Genomic DNA, 17,907 nt, shown 5'->3' with positions numbered 1-17,907 from the left:
GAGGCATCTTTTCTACTAAGTTAATTGCGCCATGTCATGCCTGAGCTGGCAAACATACAATTACACGGGTCAAAAAACGGCATGAAATTAATTCATTGCAGCATAAGCTGCAGAAAAAATATGAGACTCAGAACGACGAGTCACATTTAAATAATTGTAAAAAAGATATGAAAGCAAAAGTTTTATTAAGTCCAAATGGAATTAGGCTAAATAAAAACACAAATGACTGCATTTAACTAAACTGCAATGAATGTGCCAGCCATTAAGAGGTAAGAGGCAAATATTAGGCCATTATTGTGTCTTATAATGTCCTTTTCATAGATGTACAAAGAGGATGTGTAGAAAAGGAGAGGCAGACAAGTTTAAGGTCATTTGAGCTTTGAAACAAGTCAGATGGAAATCGTGCAGAAGGTCCTCAATATCAGAGAGAATCCACGTTTAATGCACCATAATATAGAAAGTGTTACAAGGAAAAATAACACAGTTAAACCACAAGAGGGAGCTCATTGATCGCTCTCCTGTCTGGATGTCTGTAGCCTTCAGAGAGCATCTATCACATCAGCAGTTTTATCTTCTGCCTGTGTGACTTTCAGGCCTCATAAATGAGCATAATAAGCAATACAGCATACATGAGGCAGAGATAGGTGAACTGAAAGAGTCATAGGAGCAGCTGCACACCCACTTCTGGATCAGACAACCAAGCTATTCTTAAACAATTGAGCTGATTCGGATCAAAATTAGTTCTAGGTGGCCACGTTATATGTAGTATGTGGATTCAAAATTACATTTCCCGTCGTCACTGAAGCTGTTTTCTCATATAAATTTAGAATGATTCCTGGAGAATCATGTCCGGACATCCGGAGTTGCCCTTTCACACATGTAGCACACAAACACAGAGTCAAAGCACACAACAGGAAACAGTCTGTGTCCGACATGTTACCAACCTACTGAAATACTCTGTGTGTTTAGCTGATGGCTGCAGGAGGCAGGACACAAAGCTGCAGTGTGCTGCGGTTGTAATTCAGCATTTTTAAGTGAAACGTCTTTTATTTTATGAGACACACAGGAAGTTTTCTTCTCCCATTAGTGCTGGCTTCACAACGATGCGTTCAGGAACAGTCTGAAATAACAGCTACACCACTGTGGTCAAAACAAAACTACATAAAGATACTATAACGAACTATGTTTCTGCACCCTGAATATCTGCGTGGTTGGTTTTCAATTACTGAGCATGAAGAAGTTTTCCTTCAGGGGTTTCTGCTGGAAAGATGGCAGGATTGGGACTTTGTGTATATAAGAGGTATATAAGAGGATCTGACCAGTATTCTTTAGGGTTTACTTTTTTTTTTTTTAAAGGTTTATGGTTACTTTTCAATTTTATTGTGGATTAGAAACTGTCACTAACCACGCACCCCCACTTTTAATTATAATAAGCGGCCATGGAAAGTTTAATATTGAATTATATGCTGGACCGTTTAGAGAAATCATCCTTATTTCCTAACAGGACGGTGTGACTTTATCTTAAACATTAGATTTTTTCCAATCACAAGATTTTGCTTTTTCCATGTTACGAAAAAGTTTCATCAAATCTTATCACCTGTTCAGAACATAAAGAATAACATTTACTGTATCTCAGAATTCACAAATAGGTTTTTTTCCCAGACTAAATAAAGTGAATAGTGGTACAACACTGTGACAGTTGGATAATTTGAGAAACTTTATTAATTTTTAAACATAAATACATTCATACAGGAGATAATGGCTGCTGTCCAGTGAAAACATTATTTACAAAACTCACTTTCAGCCTGACCTTCAACAGTGCAACATGGACATGATTACTCTGCACAGCTGCATTTTCAGACAGATCTACAACATCGCTGTCGTATTGTTGTCTTTCCCGAAGGTCACACATGCCGCGCTGATACGATGATATGGCTGGGTCTGACCTTCATGACGTCTTCTCTTGTAAAATTGCTCTCACCAAAACTGCGTCAGCTCGGCCTTTGGTCTCTCTCTGAACCAGGCCCATCAGCTTGTTTAGAACCTTCTTGTTTCCATTTCTAATGGCTTGAACCTGCGGAGAGGCACAGCGAACACAAAACATCACAAACAATCAAAAAAAAACGCACACAAAAAATGAATTTATGGGAGAATTTGCGTGTGAGCCCTCACCTCATCGGGGTGTGAGTCCACCACCTTCTGGCAGATGCTGTGCAGCTGTGCAGTGTCACTAACAAGGCCCAAGTCCTGCTCCTGGACGATCTGCGGGGCCCTCTTGCCTGGTGACCTCCACATCTCCTGGAACACCTGAGAGCAGAGAGAAACCAGGAAGTGAAAGGTGAGAAACAGAATACAAACGAGCATTAGCTGGGCTTGTTTGTAGCGAGTGACTGACAGAAGGGGATAACTGCATGGTCTGTGCAGCTCACTGACCTGCTTGGCAGCCGAAGAGGAGATGTGCCCCGTTTCCAGGAGTTGCAGCAGCTCAGCCAGGGTGGAAGGGGAGATTGGGCTGGAATCAAATGAAGGGGTAATTTAATTACAGTTCAGTTCTGTGTACTGAAGAATTAGTGATGCAGAAAGAGGGAGGAGAGAGAGTGAGAGTGTCGGACTGAAAGGATGGAAAGAGAGACAGTATATATCGACATTTTTTGATTTAACTATAATGTGTTTGTCTTTTTTATGACTTTTTGTTTATTCCCCAGGCTACCAGACAATGAAAAAAACCTGTTAGAATATATTAAGCAGAGAGACACAGTTTCATTTAGCGTACTGCAGGCTGGACAGTCAGTCTCAGCAAAATCTCCTCCAAACGGGGACTAGACACTGTGGAAAAACAGATGAAATGTATCAATCTTTACTGACACGACTCGGTTTGGCCGACTGTTTGTGTCTTAAATAGAGCAGTGATTCACAGCATGGGGTGCTTGTACCTCGGGGGATACTTCTGCATGGACTTAACTTGAAATTGCAATTTGATTAAAAAAAATTAACATTATTGAGCCGAGGAAAAACAAACAGCCAAATACGATTACCAATTGGTGTGATGCAGATCTTACAGTAAGTTCACAGTATTCAGTGATCTGCACATCAACCTGAGTAGTTAGCTAAAGGTAATGGATAAACGGTTGAAACATCCAGCCTCTGCCACTCCAGATACTTATAGCATAACGGCAAAGGCAAAGGTGATCTTCACACGGACAACTGCATCTGACAATTTTCTTTTTAACATCTACATTTATATGGTTAAAAGCGTTCAGTAACATCCACAATCATTATAACTATGATCCATGTGTAAGAACAGGGGCACTTGAGCTCAGCTGCCAGTGGGCACATTGGACAAAAAAGGGGGTTATGAAGCCTCACAAAATCTGTTTTTAAATTATTCACATTTTTACAAGCCGTTATCATGTCACCATCCTGCCATAAATCAGCCACTGGACGCGCACTGATCATGAGCAGCTACCAGCACACCCAGCAACTAGCTCCCCAATTTCTTATTTCATTTCTCCTACTGAGGGGCCTGGAGCCAGAGAAGAAAATCGAGGTTTGGGCACATTAGTCAGGACAGTATTTGATTTTTGACAGTCATCATATGAATACAGGAAGGAGGGAGAACAATGGAGATACATCAACTTTATGAGAACTCTTCAAAACCTTTTATTTTACATCCAAAATGCCGGTTATTTCTTCAGGCTCCACACACTCAAAATGCTTTTTCAAAGTATATACGCAGCTCAGTTTCTGTCTCTCAGTCCTGCTCTTTGTTTTCTTTTAACTCTCCTCCTCTCACCTAAAGCAAGTGCAATGTTCTGCATAAATACCGCATAGCACCACTTCACCACTTTCTCTTACTCACACGCAAATGCGTCACAGCAGTCTGGGAGTGGTAGATAAAGTAAAGCTCACAGCATCAGCGCAGATGCGGTGACGGTCCCCTGCCTTGATTTCATATTCTATGTCTTTGGCTTCTATAACGTGGCAGGTACCTGGAGGGCGGATCATCCTAGTTAGAAGCACTTGGGCGCCGTCCACTCACTCGATAAATCTGTAAATCCCCCATCTCTCTGGCCGAGAGTCTCTTTCTTCTCTGTGCAGTGTTGTTCCAACATGTTTTCCTCACACACACCTTCACCACTGACTTTACTGACAGTCACATCCTACGGCATTCTCATCTTATTTATGTACGTACTATCCATTTAAATAAATTAACTGTTATTTGCGTTCAGCCTGCGTCTCCCCCTTTTGGCCTCTTTTTGTCAGAGCCGGGTTGTGACAACATCACCCCATTACTATTACTATTTCATTTGGTCGGCAATGACTCAGATTTTCATTCCAAGACATGATCATGGGATCATGGAACAGTTTTTCTCTGAGCTGAACGACACTTTAAAATATCGATTTTCAGAACTGCCTGAGCATGGACTCAACGAGCTGAAGTGAAGCTTCCAAAGACACAAGTACATCTCGGATGAATGCGACCAAAGGATGCCATAAACAGAAACGAAGGAAGGCAACTGGAGTTATTTTTCTCACAGACGGTGAAAGTGTGCGTAAAATACTTTGGAATACTTTATCAAAATATCAAAAAGACATTCAATGTCAAGAGTGTTGAGTATTTACAATAGCCAACATGGTCCGGCGAACAGGCCTTCAACAGGGAGAGATTAAAACAACACCTTCCTCCAAAAAGTAATCCTTGACTAATGTAATTGGATTTGTCAAAACAGGCTTTTCTCTGACAGGCTGTCAGACTATCACTGGGGTTTTCTCATCCACAGACACAAAGAATTAGGGAATATCGGATGATTTATGAACTCACACATGTTATCGTTGTATAGTTCGCGATGGTCGAATCAGTATTTGTGAACACTAAGAGTCCAATAATCCTTAATGTCAATCATTCCAGGATGGTGGAGAATGTTTTATCTAAGGTTGATGTGTGCTGTCATTTTCAACGTAGCTCAGCTATAAAAACATTATTATTATTTTGTGGCTAAATACTGTTTAATCTGGTGCAACCCAACTTGGGGGATAGAGAGAAAGCAATTTAATAACTTGGATTCTAGAGGTGAGAAGAACTGAAGGTTTGTGTGTGTTAATGTGTGCCAACGGTGGGAATCAGCAGCAAACCTAAAATTAGATTGATCTTTTTACAACTGAAGTGGGTTTGTTCTAAAGATTCTTGTTGCCCTGCACTTTTTGCTTTCACTTAGTTCAGTAAATAGACATTCAATATTTTTCCTTGCTTGGTAAATTGAATGCCATTATGGCTGTGGCTATTGTTTGATGTTTGGTTCAATGTGACGCCAGCTACAACTGCTGTGCAAATAAAAAGTACAAGTGAACAGGCCTCTCTTGTTGGCACGGTCGTCACCAGATACGAAGCCATTAGTTAGATCATGTAGAGCACTGAAGCCGCTCTCGCATTAGCTGATGGGCATCAGCTGCTTCATTCGTTTATCACAATCAAGGGCTCTTTCATAATTGGATGTAATTAGTCAGCTGATAGCTGCACAATCACACTGATGCAGTTTTAGAGCACCGCCATCATAGCCTGATGTTTTATCTAACTATTGTGGTGCAGTCAGACTGTGCTACAGCTACCATTGTTTCTATGTGGAAGGGGACGAGATAAATTGGCTTCCCGTCGTGAATTTATCCGCCTCCTTGACTTCGACTGAGTTTAGTCAGACTGACCTTCCACAGGCGAAATTGCAAGGCTTGGTTTGTAACCGTATGGTGAAATAATACAAGTAGAGGAGAAGAGGGCAGCTATAGTAAAAGACAGAGACAGAAGTTTATGAACAACTTCGCTCTACCCAAACTCCTCCTCATGTGCTAAATTTTCTGTGTTATTGACTTAAATAAGATCTAATGTTCATGCATGTGTTTATCAAGAAGGGATTAGTTCTCCCTGCTCCTGGGGACTAAAACCCTCCTCACTGCTGGGGTTTCTTGAGCGCTTCATCAAAGAGCGGAGCTCTGCTCGCCAAATCTATCCTTATAACCATCTGCTAGAACTGGACAATTTCTTCAAGTATCTGCCTCAGAATAAAGTTTAATCACGAGCTACGGCATATGGAGCTGAACTTCTGATACCAGATATAATAGTCATCACTTTTAGGTGACAACTCATTCTGACATGAAATCCCAGTTTCTCCCGTGAGTTAAACTGTTGAAGCAGTGGCTTGTGACGCCTTAATTAATGAGAAGCCTGGCAGACCCCAACTGCACCTGCAGAGTGAATAGTTTGTCTTTAAACGTATTTTTGAGCATTTTTAAGCCATTCTTACACACAGTGGACAGATGACAAGAAATGATGGAGAGAGGTGATGGAGAAAGTTCCCTGACTGGAACCACACTGGGGTGTCTTGGTTTGTGGTTTTAACCCCTTAGCTACAGGGAGCAATCCAAGAGAATAGCTTAACCTTTTTTACAAACCTTTTCCTTTTCACTCTTTTCACTTTTGAGTTGGAAACCATATGCGGTATTTCACAAGAAAAAAGGTGAGTACAAAGTGAGCCAATTACTGAATCTGAGCACTGGCAGCAGAATAGCACTACATTCATGAGCTACGATGGCAGTGCGTGAATATTGTAAGAGCGCCATGAAGAGATGTGTGTGTATGTCCCACCTCTGGCTCACACTCATGTCTTGCTGTTTGAGTTGACCCAAGAGCTCATTTGTCACCCAGCCAATCACGTTCCTCGGCTCCCTCTTGGTCGCCTTCAGCACCTCCTCAAAGTACTCCACCAGCCCGTCCTCATTCTGCAACAAAAATGCGTTTATGACTTCACATGCATATTATTTAATTAGGATGAAATCAGCCTAGCAGCGTCCAGCTGTGCACATCTGCCTGATGGATTCGAACAGAACTGCAACCAAGCCGACTCTGCTTGGACGTGATCAGATGGCAATTAAGAGAAAGACGCAAGGCACAGATTTAAGTGTGTGTGTGTGTGTGTGTATGTGTGTGTGTGTGTGTGTGTGTGTGGGGGGGGATCAACTCCTCTCTTGCTGGTAGCTTTCACCCTCTTATAAACTCACCACCAGAGTGAAGCTGTGCTCGGGCAGGATGCCGTACATTTGCACCAGCCTGTCTCTTTTGACACTGGGTAGCTCTGGCAGCCCTTCCCTTATCTTCTGCACCACCACCGCCTGGCACGCATCAATGCTAGTGGGCAGTGATGCGTTATCCTCATACACAATCAGAGGGGGCAGGTTGGGCTCTGGCATAAACCTGAAGAGAGGATGGGTAGAAAAACAATTGGGAGAGCGGTAAAGGGGAGGATGCTTTATCAGCAGAACAGATAAGCTTAAAAAATATATGGTTGGCTTTTGTTGAGATAGTAATAGTCCTCTTGACACCACACTTGTCACTTTTCACTTACTCCTCTAATCATTTGACTCCATCAGTGTTAAACCTGTCCGTCTGTCAATCCCCCTCACAGAGTCAAACACACAATCACATGCACATGACTGAAGTCCAGACCCTGAGCGATGCCTGTTTATTTCCCTCCATCTAGCTGCCACTCATCCTCTTTCGGTCCCCCCACTGAGGGCAATACAGTCTTCTGATATCATAACTGCATGTCAATAAACAGAAGCTCCCGGGGCAAAAAATGAGCACAGATAAACGGAGAGCGCACAAACTGACACTCACCGGTAGTCCTGAAGTCCCTCTTTGTCCCTCATAGGGACGGTCTCTCTGGAGAAAAGGATGCAAAACTCGTAAATGTTCAACATTTCCATTATCAGAGCATTCAGATCTTCAAAACAGATATTGGCCAAACAAAACAAGACATCTGAATGTTTCGGCCTGCATTATGGGAAATTATGATGCCAAATCATTAATTGAGAAAATATTTAGCAGAACAATCGATAAAGAAAGGCCCAATAGTTGCAGCCTTAACCTCAAGAAAACTGTGTAGTAGTACAGCTGATTGCAAAAATAAATGAATAAAAAATCACTGGGAACATATGATTGCTGATGCCTTCTGGTCAGCCTGGCTGTAACCAGTGTAGTTAAATCTGTAGCCACCTTCACAGGTGCGAGATCAAAGAGCCAATCACAGGCCATCACACATTCTACTTAACACGCTTCACCATGTACCTTGGACATGCAAGGCCTTCTGGGAAGGAGGCAGGGCACCAGAAGATGATCAAGGCCTCAGCTGTGTGCGAGCTGGCTCATTCTGTGAGCTCATAAGCCTGTGAGTAGCACATAGCTCACAGATAACACAGGATGACACCGGCATCCAAATGGCTCTATTCGTCATGATTACCATGATGGTTCCTCCTCAGCAAGGCTCTGGACTAATGAACCAGGCAGAGATCCCAGTCTGAATGTGTTGTAGGGGCTAAAGCTTGGCATCGAGGCCCAGCTCCTTCATCCTCTTACCCTGTTTTGGAATCATAGGCGCGGGTCTCATTTTGCACCTTCCCCCCTCTCTGCAGGACATCAATCTGTCTCTGGATCTCATAGTCTGGTGGTGTAAGGGAGAACATGGCCACATACAGACAGTTTATTCAATAACGCCAGTAAACAGAAATATAATTTTGTGGTAAATGCCAAACATCTGCTGTGATGCACTGGCAGTCTTCAGGTCTCTGACTGCTGCCACATTATAACTGTGATAAACGATGTTTTTCTCCATGACTTTTAAATACCAATTCAGCAGCAGAGTAAGTGTGATACAACTTTATTGATAAATAATTCAAGCACAGCACCACGGTATGTCAGAGGATGCTTAAAAACCTGCATGTAAAATGCTGAAATTTTTCTGGCTGTGGCTCTTTGTCAGCTTTTTAAGTGAAGCTCAATCAACAGTCAGTGAAGTTAGAGTTGACATAAAATCTATGGTTTTTTAAGTGAGCAGCTGCGAGAAGCTAATTCAGCTCTACATGCTGCTAATTGTTTGTGACTGGTTGTCAGTCCTAAACTTATGCTTCACAAGCTACTGTCAGTATTAACTATGCTTCCTGTCTTAATAACTTTGATAAAAAAATCAAAGAAATCTTGTTTTCATTTGAGCAAAAAACAAATTCTATCTTACAGTGCGAAAGTAGGATGAATATAAGTTTTTGTCACGCATGATGTGTATGCACGTGTTTCTCTTTGGCTTCTTCATATACACGCGTTTCCAGTGCTGGAACAACTATCTAGATCCTTTACTTTAGTAAAAGTAGCAACACCACACTGTGAGTCTCATTGGATTATTATTCCTGATGCATTAATGTGTATGTAGGACACAAACTCTAGGTAATTCTTTCAGGGTGACATGGTGTGCAAATGTCAACTCACAAAAAGGTCTTTACTTTCAGAATGTGTGTGTGTGAGCAATCATGCAGCCAGTTGAGATCCATTCAGATGGAACAGTGTTCAAAGCACCTCCCTAAATATCCGTCGCACCCCATCAAGTAAGCCATCCTGCTGCGCTTGCGTCTACTTTTAAACTTTTTACAGGGCTCACCTATAGCCTTGGCCAGGTATCTGACGCTGTTGATGTTCTTCACCTCTGCCCTGATGCCCAGGGGCTCGCCTGGTTTGTGGACCGACACATTGGCGTCCACTCTCAGCTGGCCCTCTGTGGGGAAAGACGAAGGAGATGCACGCTGAGTGCAAAGTAAGTCTGGATTTAGAGGCATGGCAGGTCGGGTAAAAAAAAAAAGGAGAGAGGAAGGCAGAGAGACAGAGACGGAGAGTGATTTCCATACCAGACATGTTGCCTTGACAGGTGCCCAGGGCTTGCAGAATGAGCTGAAGCTCTCTGACAGCGGCAGCAGCCTCCTCTCCACAGCTCATGTCTGGCTCCATCACCAGCTCCATTAGACCTACGCCTGATGCATGTGAAGACAGCTGTGTTTTACATCTCTAAGGTATCTATCCCATGGTGCTCTGTAACAAACCTAAACAGGCCTTGTTGGGTTGAGCAATTTGAGTCTATAGAATGTCAGACTGAGCATTTTTTCTTCTCGGTGTTGAAATATTTGTGTTATTGACAACAAATTTCCTGAAAATACCAAAACCTGTGACCAAAAAAATGTGTTAGTATATCACTCAGGACTTTTCAGACTTCCCTACTGTCTGTGGCCCAGAGCACAATCGCTCCTATTGAAGACGGAAATGAAAAAAGTCACAAATATACAGTTTGTTTTTTGAAGTTTATTTCCTACAACACCGTACAGCAGTAAATAGTGAAATTATGGGGACTATTTTCAGCTGTAATTTAAAATAAATCACAGAGCCCATGATCATAGTAATGAAAAAACATGTGACCCAGTGCAAAAGGTGTGGCTAATGTTTGTGGTGGACAACAATGAGAGTCTGTGGCTCAGAGGAATAGGCTATATCAGGCTTTAGACAATAATATCTCATCAGACAATACACACTGATTGGATCAATTTCTTGTTGCTTCTCATGGGATTTCCTGACAATAAGAAAAATATAGAATACCCACAGACTCATCCTTTACACGTAGGACACAGGCTAAGGCTCTCTAATGTTACCTGCTCTGTTGAGGTCGATGAGCGTCTGGCTGTGGACGTCATCGTGGAGACTCTTGCCGCTGTCCTGCTCCAGCTGAATCTGTTTGATCGTGACAGTTTTTCTGATCACCTGTTGTCTCTTTTTTCCTCCAAAGAGGCTGTAAACCAGCATGCCGTTGACTGCGATGGGCTGCCGTTGCTGAGTGATCTGGTATCCAGCCTGAAATTAAAAAAAAAAAAGTTAAATGGGGGACCCAAAACCTTAGAACTCTCTGTTGGTCTTAACTGTGAAACAATAGCAACGGCACTATTGCTATTGTGTGTGGTGAGTGAAAGAGGAGAACAAAAACATCAGTATTTGCACATTCTTAATGAAATTAGGAATGAAAACAGTCCCTTTTACTTCCTTGAAGTCAACATTAAAGGTTGCATTATGCTGCAGTAGTATGCATAAGTAAAAAACTCCAATTAATACACCGGTCAGGAATATTTATAAAATGCCACCTTTAAGCTCTTTCATAAAATGTAGCAGTCTTTTGCTCACTGATATCCTCACAATCTATATGAAGATAAATCATCAGATTTCCCCTGAAAACAATATTTTTCTGCAGCAGTGCATACATTTCTTTTTTAATGTCTGTAGTCTTTCATCTAAATCCCACTATGTCTGCGAAATGAATGTGACGAGTGTGCCGCAGTCACTGTCATGGGTCTATGTAAAGGTGAGGCAAGCAGCATCAATTAAATGCCGCAGCAGCTGATTGGCCCGGCTGTCATTATAATGCAGCAGGAGCGCTGCCAAGTCACTCAAGGTGTCTACTCACAAAAGCATACATATTTCACCTGCTCCTATATTCCTAAAATAATCTGCTGCCCTACGTATTAATTTCCCGTGTTACTATGGCAACTACATCACAGGAACTACACATTAATCATACTTATGCTAAAGAGAGCGAGGACGTGGGAGAAGAGATTTGGGGGGGGGGCTGTTAGTCACTGGCTTTTGCACAATGTGCCTGATCGACACAATCAATCATCTCCACGCCTCCTCCTTTTAGAACAAGTGCAGGAAAAAAAACTATTGGGGATTTTATTTTTCAAGTTCGGCTCTTCTTGCCGGATTCAATCTTTAAATCAGGATTTTGTGCACAGTGTCGCAGCTTATCAGAAATCCCCTGTTTCTTACTTAATCTTTTCACGAGTTTTGTCTCAGCTGTTAACCAAAAACGTTGTCTCTGGTGGGTGAAGCTCAAGCATGCCATACTATGGGAACGTCTGCATAAGTGAAGACTATTTGCTTTTCCTGCATAATAAATTAACTACTGTTGCTACATAATGAGGGGTGAGGCAAGTGTTGTGTTAATGAGATTCTGGTAGTTTCCCCAATTACACTCTGACTGCAGAGTGAGCCCTAATGAGCAGTGATGCTCCAAACACTTCCTGTGACTCCTCACCCTTTTCATAACCAAAGCTCCCATACTGTACATACAGGATTGGACACACACACACACACACACACACACACACACACTCCATGTTGTGAGCCGCCGCCTTATTTTCTGACTGATTTGAGAGTCGCTAAACAAACCAGACTCAGTAGGTCATCTCATTACTCACGCCTGCACACTGATGTTCTTCTCAGCTGCCCACGGAGGTCATAAAAACATTCATAACTCTCATTAAACACATGTCAAAGCCTCAAAAGCCAGACCATGCTTGCTTATTTGGAGACTTAATATCTCAAGGAAATTGTAATTATTTGCTTTTGCTAGTAGGTTGGTGAGGAGCTGCTGAGGCATGTTATTAAAGGGCTGTTAAAAACTCTTCATGTGTCTTCACTGCCATTTCAATCCAAAGAATGAATGCTGGTGGGGCACCCGCATTAATCATTTAATGAGCAACTGTGGTGTTTTACAAAATGCAATCAGGGATTTCTAGTGGAAAATATCAATAATGTACAACGCAATTTACAAATGTATTTTTCAAGGGTGAGATCATTTCTCCCTCAGCCCTGCTACTGGTCTGGTTTTTACCGACATAGATTACAATCAAACTTTGGGTCGAATGGGGAAAAATGTCCCATCATCTGCATAATTAAAGGCCCTCTGACTTCAGTTTATCAAATTGTTGTACAGAATATTGGAGCAGATCAGTCTTTCTGAGCAGCTGACGAGACAAGGCAACAGCAGCTATTGTGCACAGGGCAAACAGTCAGTGTAAAAACACAAATAAAGGTTCAGGCTGAACCTGCTCACATAAGTTGCTGGGGAAATAAAAAATAAAAACTGTAATCGGGTGTTATCCTCCCTGCTGTGGGTGTCGACTGTTGAGAACGAATCCAAAGGAGGTGATGCAATCTTCTGTAAACACAATACAGCGAGAGGAACCCAACAGTAATCCCTGCACTTCTGGAGGGGATTTCGCTGGAATTTCGAGATACATTGACTTTCTGGGGAGATAATGTATCCTTACCATGGTGATTAAAATATGGACTGCTGCAACTTTGTGATAACCACCAAATCTGTGAAATATTAAATTGGAATATTAAATGGGAAAAATCTCGACTATCTATCAAGATCTACAGAAAGCTGTTGCGCTCCATTAAGCCTTATCAGTCACATTTTCACAATAAAGGCATTATAAATAAAGTTAGCTGAGAAATCAGAGCAGGAGCTTATCAGAAATATCAAAGAAAGAGATCATTTATTTCAGTGCAACACTAATAAAATTAGCAGCTGAAGCTCATACTCAGTGTATGGTGTACTACTTCATGAGTGTGCTCTCATTTTAAGTCATGTCTTCGGGCAATTTCTATGCAATACTACTAAAGGAAAAGAAAATCTCTCTTTTAAATTCTTCAGTCTGTAATTATCCTCCTCATTACCTTGCCCAAAGCTATGTTAGCATAATATCATACCACGGATAGAGTGACTTTGAACATTCGAAATGCTAAATTCTCTAACACCTTTCTTCTGAGAATTTCTAGATTTATGAGAAGAGGTCTCTGTAGGGCGAGTCACCGCAGAGTTCCCATGACATTTTGCCTTTTCTATCTAAGCCTTGAAATGTCACTCATAATGGCAGTAAAATTACCCCGGGGCTCTGAGGGGTAGTGAAACCTTGCCATGCGAGCACTCCATTACAGAGAGCAAAGTGAACATCACTTGGGCAAGACTGTTAAATGGAAACATCAGTGTTAAAAAGGGTTTTTTGGAATATCTTTACTACCTCCTTACCAGACTGCTATTCTGCTCATATGGCCTGTTGTCTGATATTTAAATACTAACTACATTCCCATGTCATGACCATAGGACTGTCATAATAAGAATGTTGCCAAACATGTCTGTTCTACTTCTTTTGTTTTTTAACAGCATTTCATTTGAAAACTGCAATAAGAGGAATTTAAAGCTGCAATAAATATTTTTTGGCCACTTGGGGGCAGCAGAGAAAAAACAATGTGAACACAGAATTGACAGTTAGTTAACTGTTATTTATCTAAACATCCAACAACATTAGCATTCATTCAGAGCTGTGTTTCTTGCCTCCTGGTGAATGTAAGTCCAGTTTTTTGTCCCTACCAAGGCGTGAGGGAAATATCTGGCTTATTAGCTGCCAAATGCTGTGTACTCTGAAAGGAGTCACTCGTAGTGATAAAAGCACGGCCAGTCATTATCACTCTGCAGTTCAACGCTTTAGCGTCTTCAAGGTTAATGTTTTGGTTTCATGATGTGCATCTTTACTGTTTAACTGCACTCTCGCTGCTCCCATCGTCATTATTTCCAGTCCCAGCAGGCAGCTGCTTTCATTGAAAAAGCTCAGAAAATCGACTGCATGCTAATAACCCAACACAAATCAACAACACAAACAAATCTGGTGAACGTAATAGAGCATGGAGCAGCTTAAATGCCCGATATTTCCATCAGGAGTTGGTAGGGACAAAAACAGATGTTGATGGAGAGTGAATATTACAATACATTATACTTATATTACAGTTATGTATTACATTCATCAGGCAGACAGAAACTAGACTGCAAATGAATGTTAATGTCGCTCTGTGAGTTTGCTTTGTGCTGTGTTGATGATGTTCACCATATCAACTGCATATGAACAATACACCAATATTGTGTTTACAGTTTGTTCTGCTTCCCTTCAAATGGCCAAAACGCATAAATATATTAGCTGGTTGAAACTGCTTTAATGGAGTATATTTGCAAGGTAACTATATGAGGAGTTTCAATTGAGAATGAGATAACCACCATTAGAAAAAGACCAGTGCTCACTCTAAGAAAATGGCTGGTATCTAAGTGGAGCTATTATGGGTGACTACTGAAGATCTGAGTCATCCTCAGATTACAAAACTATTAATTTTAATTAACTATTGGGTTAATTAGTTCAGACAGTTCCTAATCAAACACATCACACCAAGAATTTTTCAGTTAGACAACACTACCAGGGGGTTTTATGACCCCAGTGATGATTCAAATTATGTGAATAAAAAGAGAGATATGTCCAAATTATCAGCAAACACATGGAGGAGGAAATGACCTGAGGATAATGTAAAAATGGAAGCGAGCTAAAGGAAATGAGCTGGTAAGTGAAAAACACTGGTCATTTTCTTTTACAGCTTTCTGTGCTATTCGTCTGTACATTTGGCAAATAACATTTTTGCTGCTTCAGCAAGACTTGCTCACTATTTCAATAAGAGTCTGTGGCCGGGAGAGTTGCAGAGATGGAGAGTTCACTGGGATTGTTGTGATGGGGACGCTGCAGGCAGATGAGAGCAGCTTATATCAAAGAAAACGCCATGATGCAGCACGAAGTGCAGGACAATAGTGTCTCTCTGCCACTGTTTGTCAGATAAGGTACCTCCACTAATGTCTGTGCCATCACTCTCCTATTAAACTCTACAAGTTCTACACAAAGTGAGGACATGAAGAGAAAAACTCACAGGGAGGTCAGCGTAGAAGTAGTGTTTCCTGTCGAAAAGTGACTTCCTGTTTATGGTGCAGTTGAGAGACAATCCTGTCATGACTGCTGCCTCGACGCATCGTTTGTTCAGGACCTGCGGGGACACAGGGACATTACCTGATGTCCTGACAAGAGAGCTGTCCAAAAACAACGGGTTCTCTTTGTTCGAATTAAACTAAAAAACACTTACGGGTAAAGTGCCAGGTAAGGATGCATCAAAGAACGACACCAGAGAGTTTGGAGGTGCTGAGAAGCGAACCGATGAGCCAGAGAAAAGCTTGGTGTTGGAGTTAATCTGTGCATGGATTTCCAAGCCCACTACTCCAACCATCTGCTGGGGAGCACTGAGGCAGAAAGAAGCAAGACACAGTACAGACATAATGTAAAAGAAACTTTAAATATACATGTGGACCGAGGATGACAAAATCAGCCAGAAAAGAACCTATGTGCTTTGAGAAAGGAAAATACTTGTTTGTTTCTGTCTGACTACATACTAATTCTAAGCAGGTTATGAGTATTTGAGTGCATTCATACTGGAAAAGTACCAAATTTTGACTGTTGTTTTTGATGCACACTGTTATCTCACAGTGCAATGCACACACTAGACGCATTACTCACAGCTGCAGAAAATAAATATATAAATTACAAATTGTGGTGAGACGACTGCAGCAGTATTTAATCTTTAAAAAGAAATTTTGCTTTCTCTTCGTGAAGTTTATGTGACTGTGAAAGTCTAAAACCACAGTTTACTTGACTTCCACACTTCTATCATCTTCCACTAGTATACAGCAATCGAGCATGTTGTGTTCTTGTATATTAACTGCAAAAAGATTAGATCCAATACGTAATGTATAAAACTACTACAGTATGGAGCACATAACTGGGACATAGCAATAGTTTGGTATTGTGTCAAAGTCTGTTTGCCTTTCAATTTATGTGTCCTCCTTGGCTGGGGCTTAATTTAGGCTAATGTGATTAGGCGTCATAGTTTAAATCTAATTTGAAATTAAGCATTGCAGATGCCAACAGTGTGGGGTTAAGGCCACCGAGGGCTTCAGGTTTAAGTGGAATGACACTGATTTTACACATGAAGATTGGTTTAGTTTTCACGGAGTACTGTTCAGAGCATGAAACCTGTTATATAATGTCTTCTGTGGCTCTGGAGGACTGTGTCTACAAAAATAATCGGAACAATGTCATCGGGGTCAGATTAAGCTGCTAGCCCCTGGGACCAAATAGCCGTTCCTCCCCTCTCTGTACATGTGAACAGTATTCCTATGCTTGAATAACATGACTCCTTGTCTTGTCCTTGCTATGTGAGCATCTGAGTTGACAGAAATGAATTTAGGAATATGACCCATTCCAATATGAACCTATATGGACTCAAAACTAGATTTGGATCCCTATCAACACAGTACCTTCATTTAAGGCAATTATCATGTCAGTTTATATTGTGCTTTGGTAATACATCACTTGTATTTAATGTTACATTCAATCATGTTATGAAAATTGCCTCATAGTGAGATAGGGAGATCCTAGGAGCCCATTTTTTTGTTCCACATTTATCTGTACACTGTGCAGTGAAATGCTTTGTTGCTCCTCCAGTACTTTGGTTGAAATAAGAAAAATATCAAATATTCCAAAAATACCATCCACCCACTGTCTACACTGGGGGCTGGAGCCAATCCCAGCTGACACCGGCCAAGAGGCGGGGTACATCCTGAACTGGTCCCTGTCAATAACAGGGCCAACACATAGGAACAGCGATAGACTGTGTGTGTGTGTGTGTGTGTGTGTGTGTGTGTGTGTGTGTGTGTGTGTATACAGTGTCATATAAAGAATATGAAATATGGTGCAAAATATCTACATGCAGTTAGTAACAGGAAGGGAAGGTCTATCAAAAAGATGTTTCCGAGTTGCATTAGTGAAGGATCTAGTGTTTTTAGAACTTGATACATAGTTGGGACTAAAATCCAGTCTATGACTGAGTCTACAGCTCCAATTACTTCTCTATTTATTTAAAAAATCTCTTGCAAGTGCCCCAAATGTATGAAAGTACAACACCAAACATATTAGATTCTGTAGAGCCTCCATCTTATCGATTGTTTTAAGGATATTTTATTGTTAACTACTGCTTAAATACAGCTTAGTACAGGGGCAGGTCAGGGGCACTGCCATACAACACACATTATTCCAGCTTTAGCAGCTTCACGTACCTTTTTGCTCTCAGCTGCGGGTGGCTGTCGCATCGTGAGCTCGATGTGCTTATTCGTCTGATTACACGCGAAGCCTTTGGACACAATATTGATATTTGTTTATTCATGTTGTGTAGCAGCTCACTTGCTGCGATAGAGGAGGCGGCCATGTTGTAAAACTCCAACAAACACGGGAGATGTAGTTCTTTAAAGTGGCATTTAACGTTTACGTCTACGCAGTTGGTTTTCTGGA

The 17,907-nt window shown here is 41.5% G+C and overlaps 1 protein-coding gene across 1 annotated transcript; it reads right to left on the bottom strand.

The window, feature by feature from the left end:
• Positions 1 to 1,749: 1,749 nt before the first annotated feature.
• On the bottom strand, positions 1,750 to 17,824 carry gatb (glutamyl-tRNA(Gln) amidotransferase, subunit B). Its single transcript, XM_070827932.1, has 13 exons — positions 17,676 to 17,824; positions 15,650 to 15,803; positions 15,440 to 15,553; positions 10,513 to 10,711; positions 9,721 to 9,843; positions 9,477 to 9,590; positions 8,405 to 8,489; positions 7,667 to 7,711; positions 7,051 to 7,243; positions 6,638 to 6,771; positions 2,434 to 2,512; positions 2,173 to 2,307; positions 1,750 to 2,074 (listed from the first exon to the last, which is right to left on the bottom strand). The coding sequence occupies exons 1-13, from the start codon at positions 17,822 to 17,824 to the stop codon at positions 1,949 to 1,951; spliced, it is 1,650 nt and encodes a 549-aa protein (XP_070684033.1). The 3' UTR covers positions 1,750 to 1,948.
• Between the last annotated feature and the right edge of the window lie 83 nt (positions 17,825 to 17,907).

This window comes from Pempheris klunzingeri, chromosome 3, assembly GCF_042242105.1.
Source record: "Pempheris klunzingeri isolate RE-2024b chromosome 3, fPemKlu1.hap1, whole genome shotgun sequence".
Taxonomy (NCBI): Eukaryota; Metazoa; Chordata; class Actinopteri; order Acropomatiformes; family Pempheridae; genus Pempheris; species Pempheris klunzingeri.
The sequence above is the reverse complement of the archived record's forward strand: the minus strand, read 5'-3'. Positions and strand labels throughout refer to the sequence as shown.

Excerpts from the sequence above, each read along its gene's own strand:
- gatb (XM_070827932.1), bottom strand. The coding sequence starts at position 17,824 with ATGGCCGCCTCCTCTATCGCAGCAAGTGAGCTGCTACACAACATGAAT. Across the intron at positions 8,490-9,476 it reads ATACCTGGCCAAGGCTATAG|ACTATGAGATCCAGAGACAG; the intron begins GTGAGCCCTGTA and ends TTACACCACCAG. Across the intron at positions 2,513-6,637 it reads GACATGAGTGTGAGCCAGAG|CCCAATCTCCCCTTCCACCC; the intron begins GTGGGACATACA and ends ATTTGATTCCAG.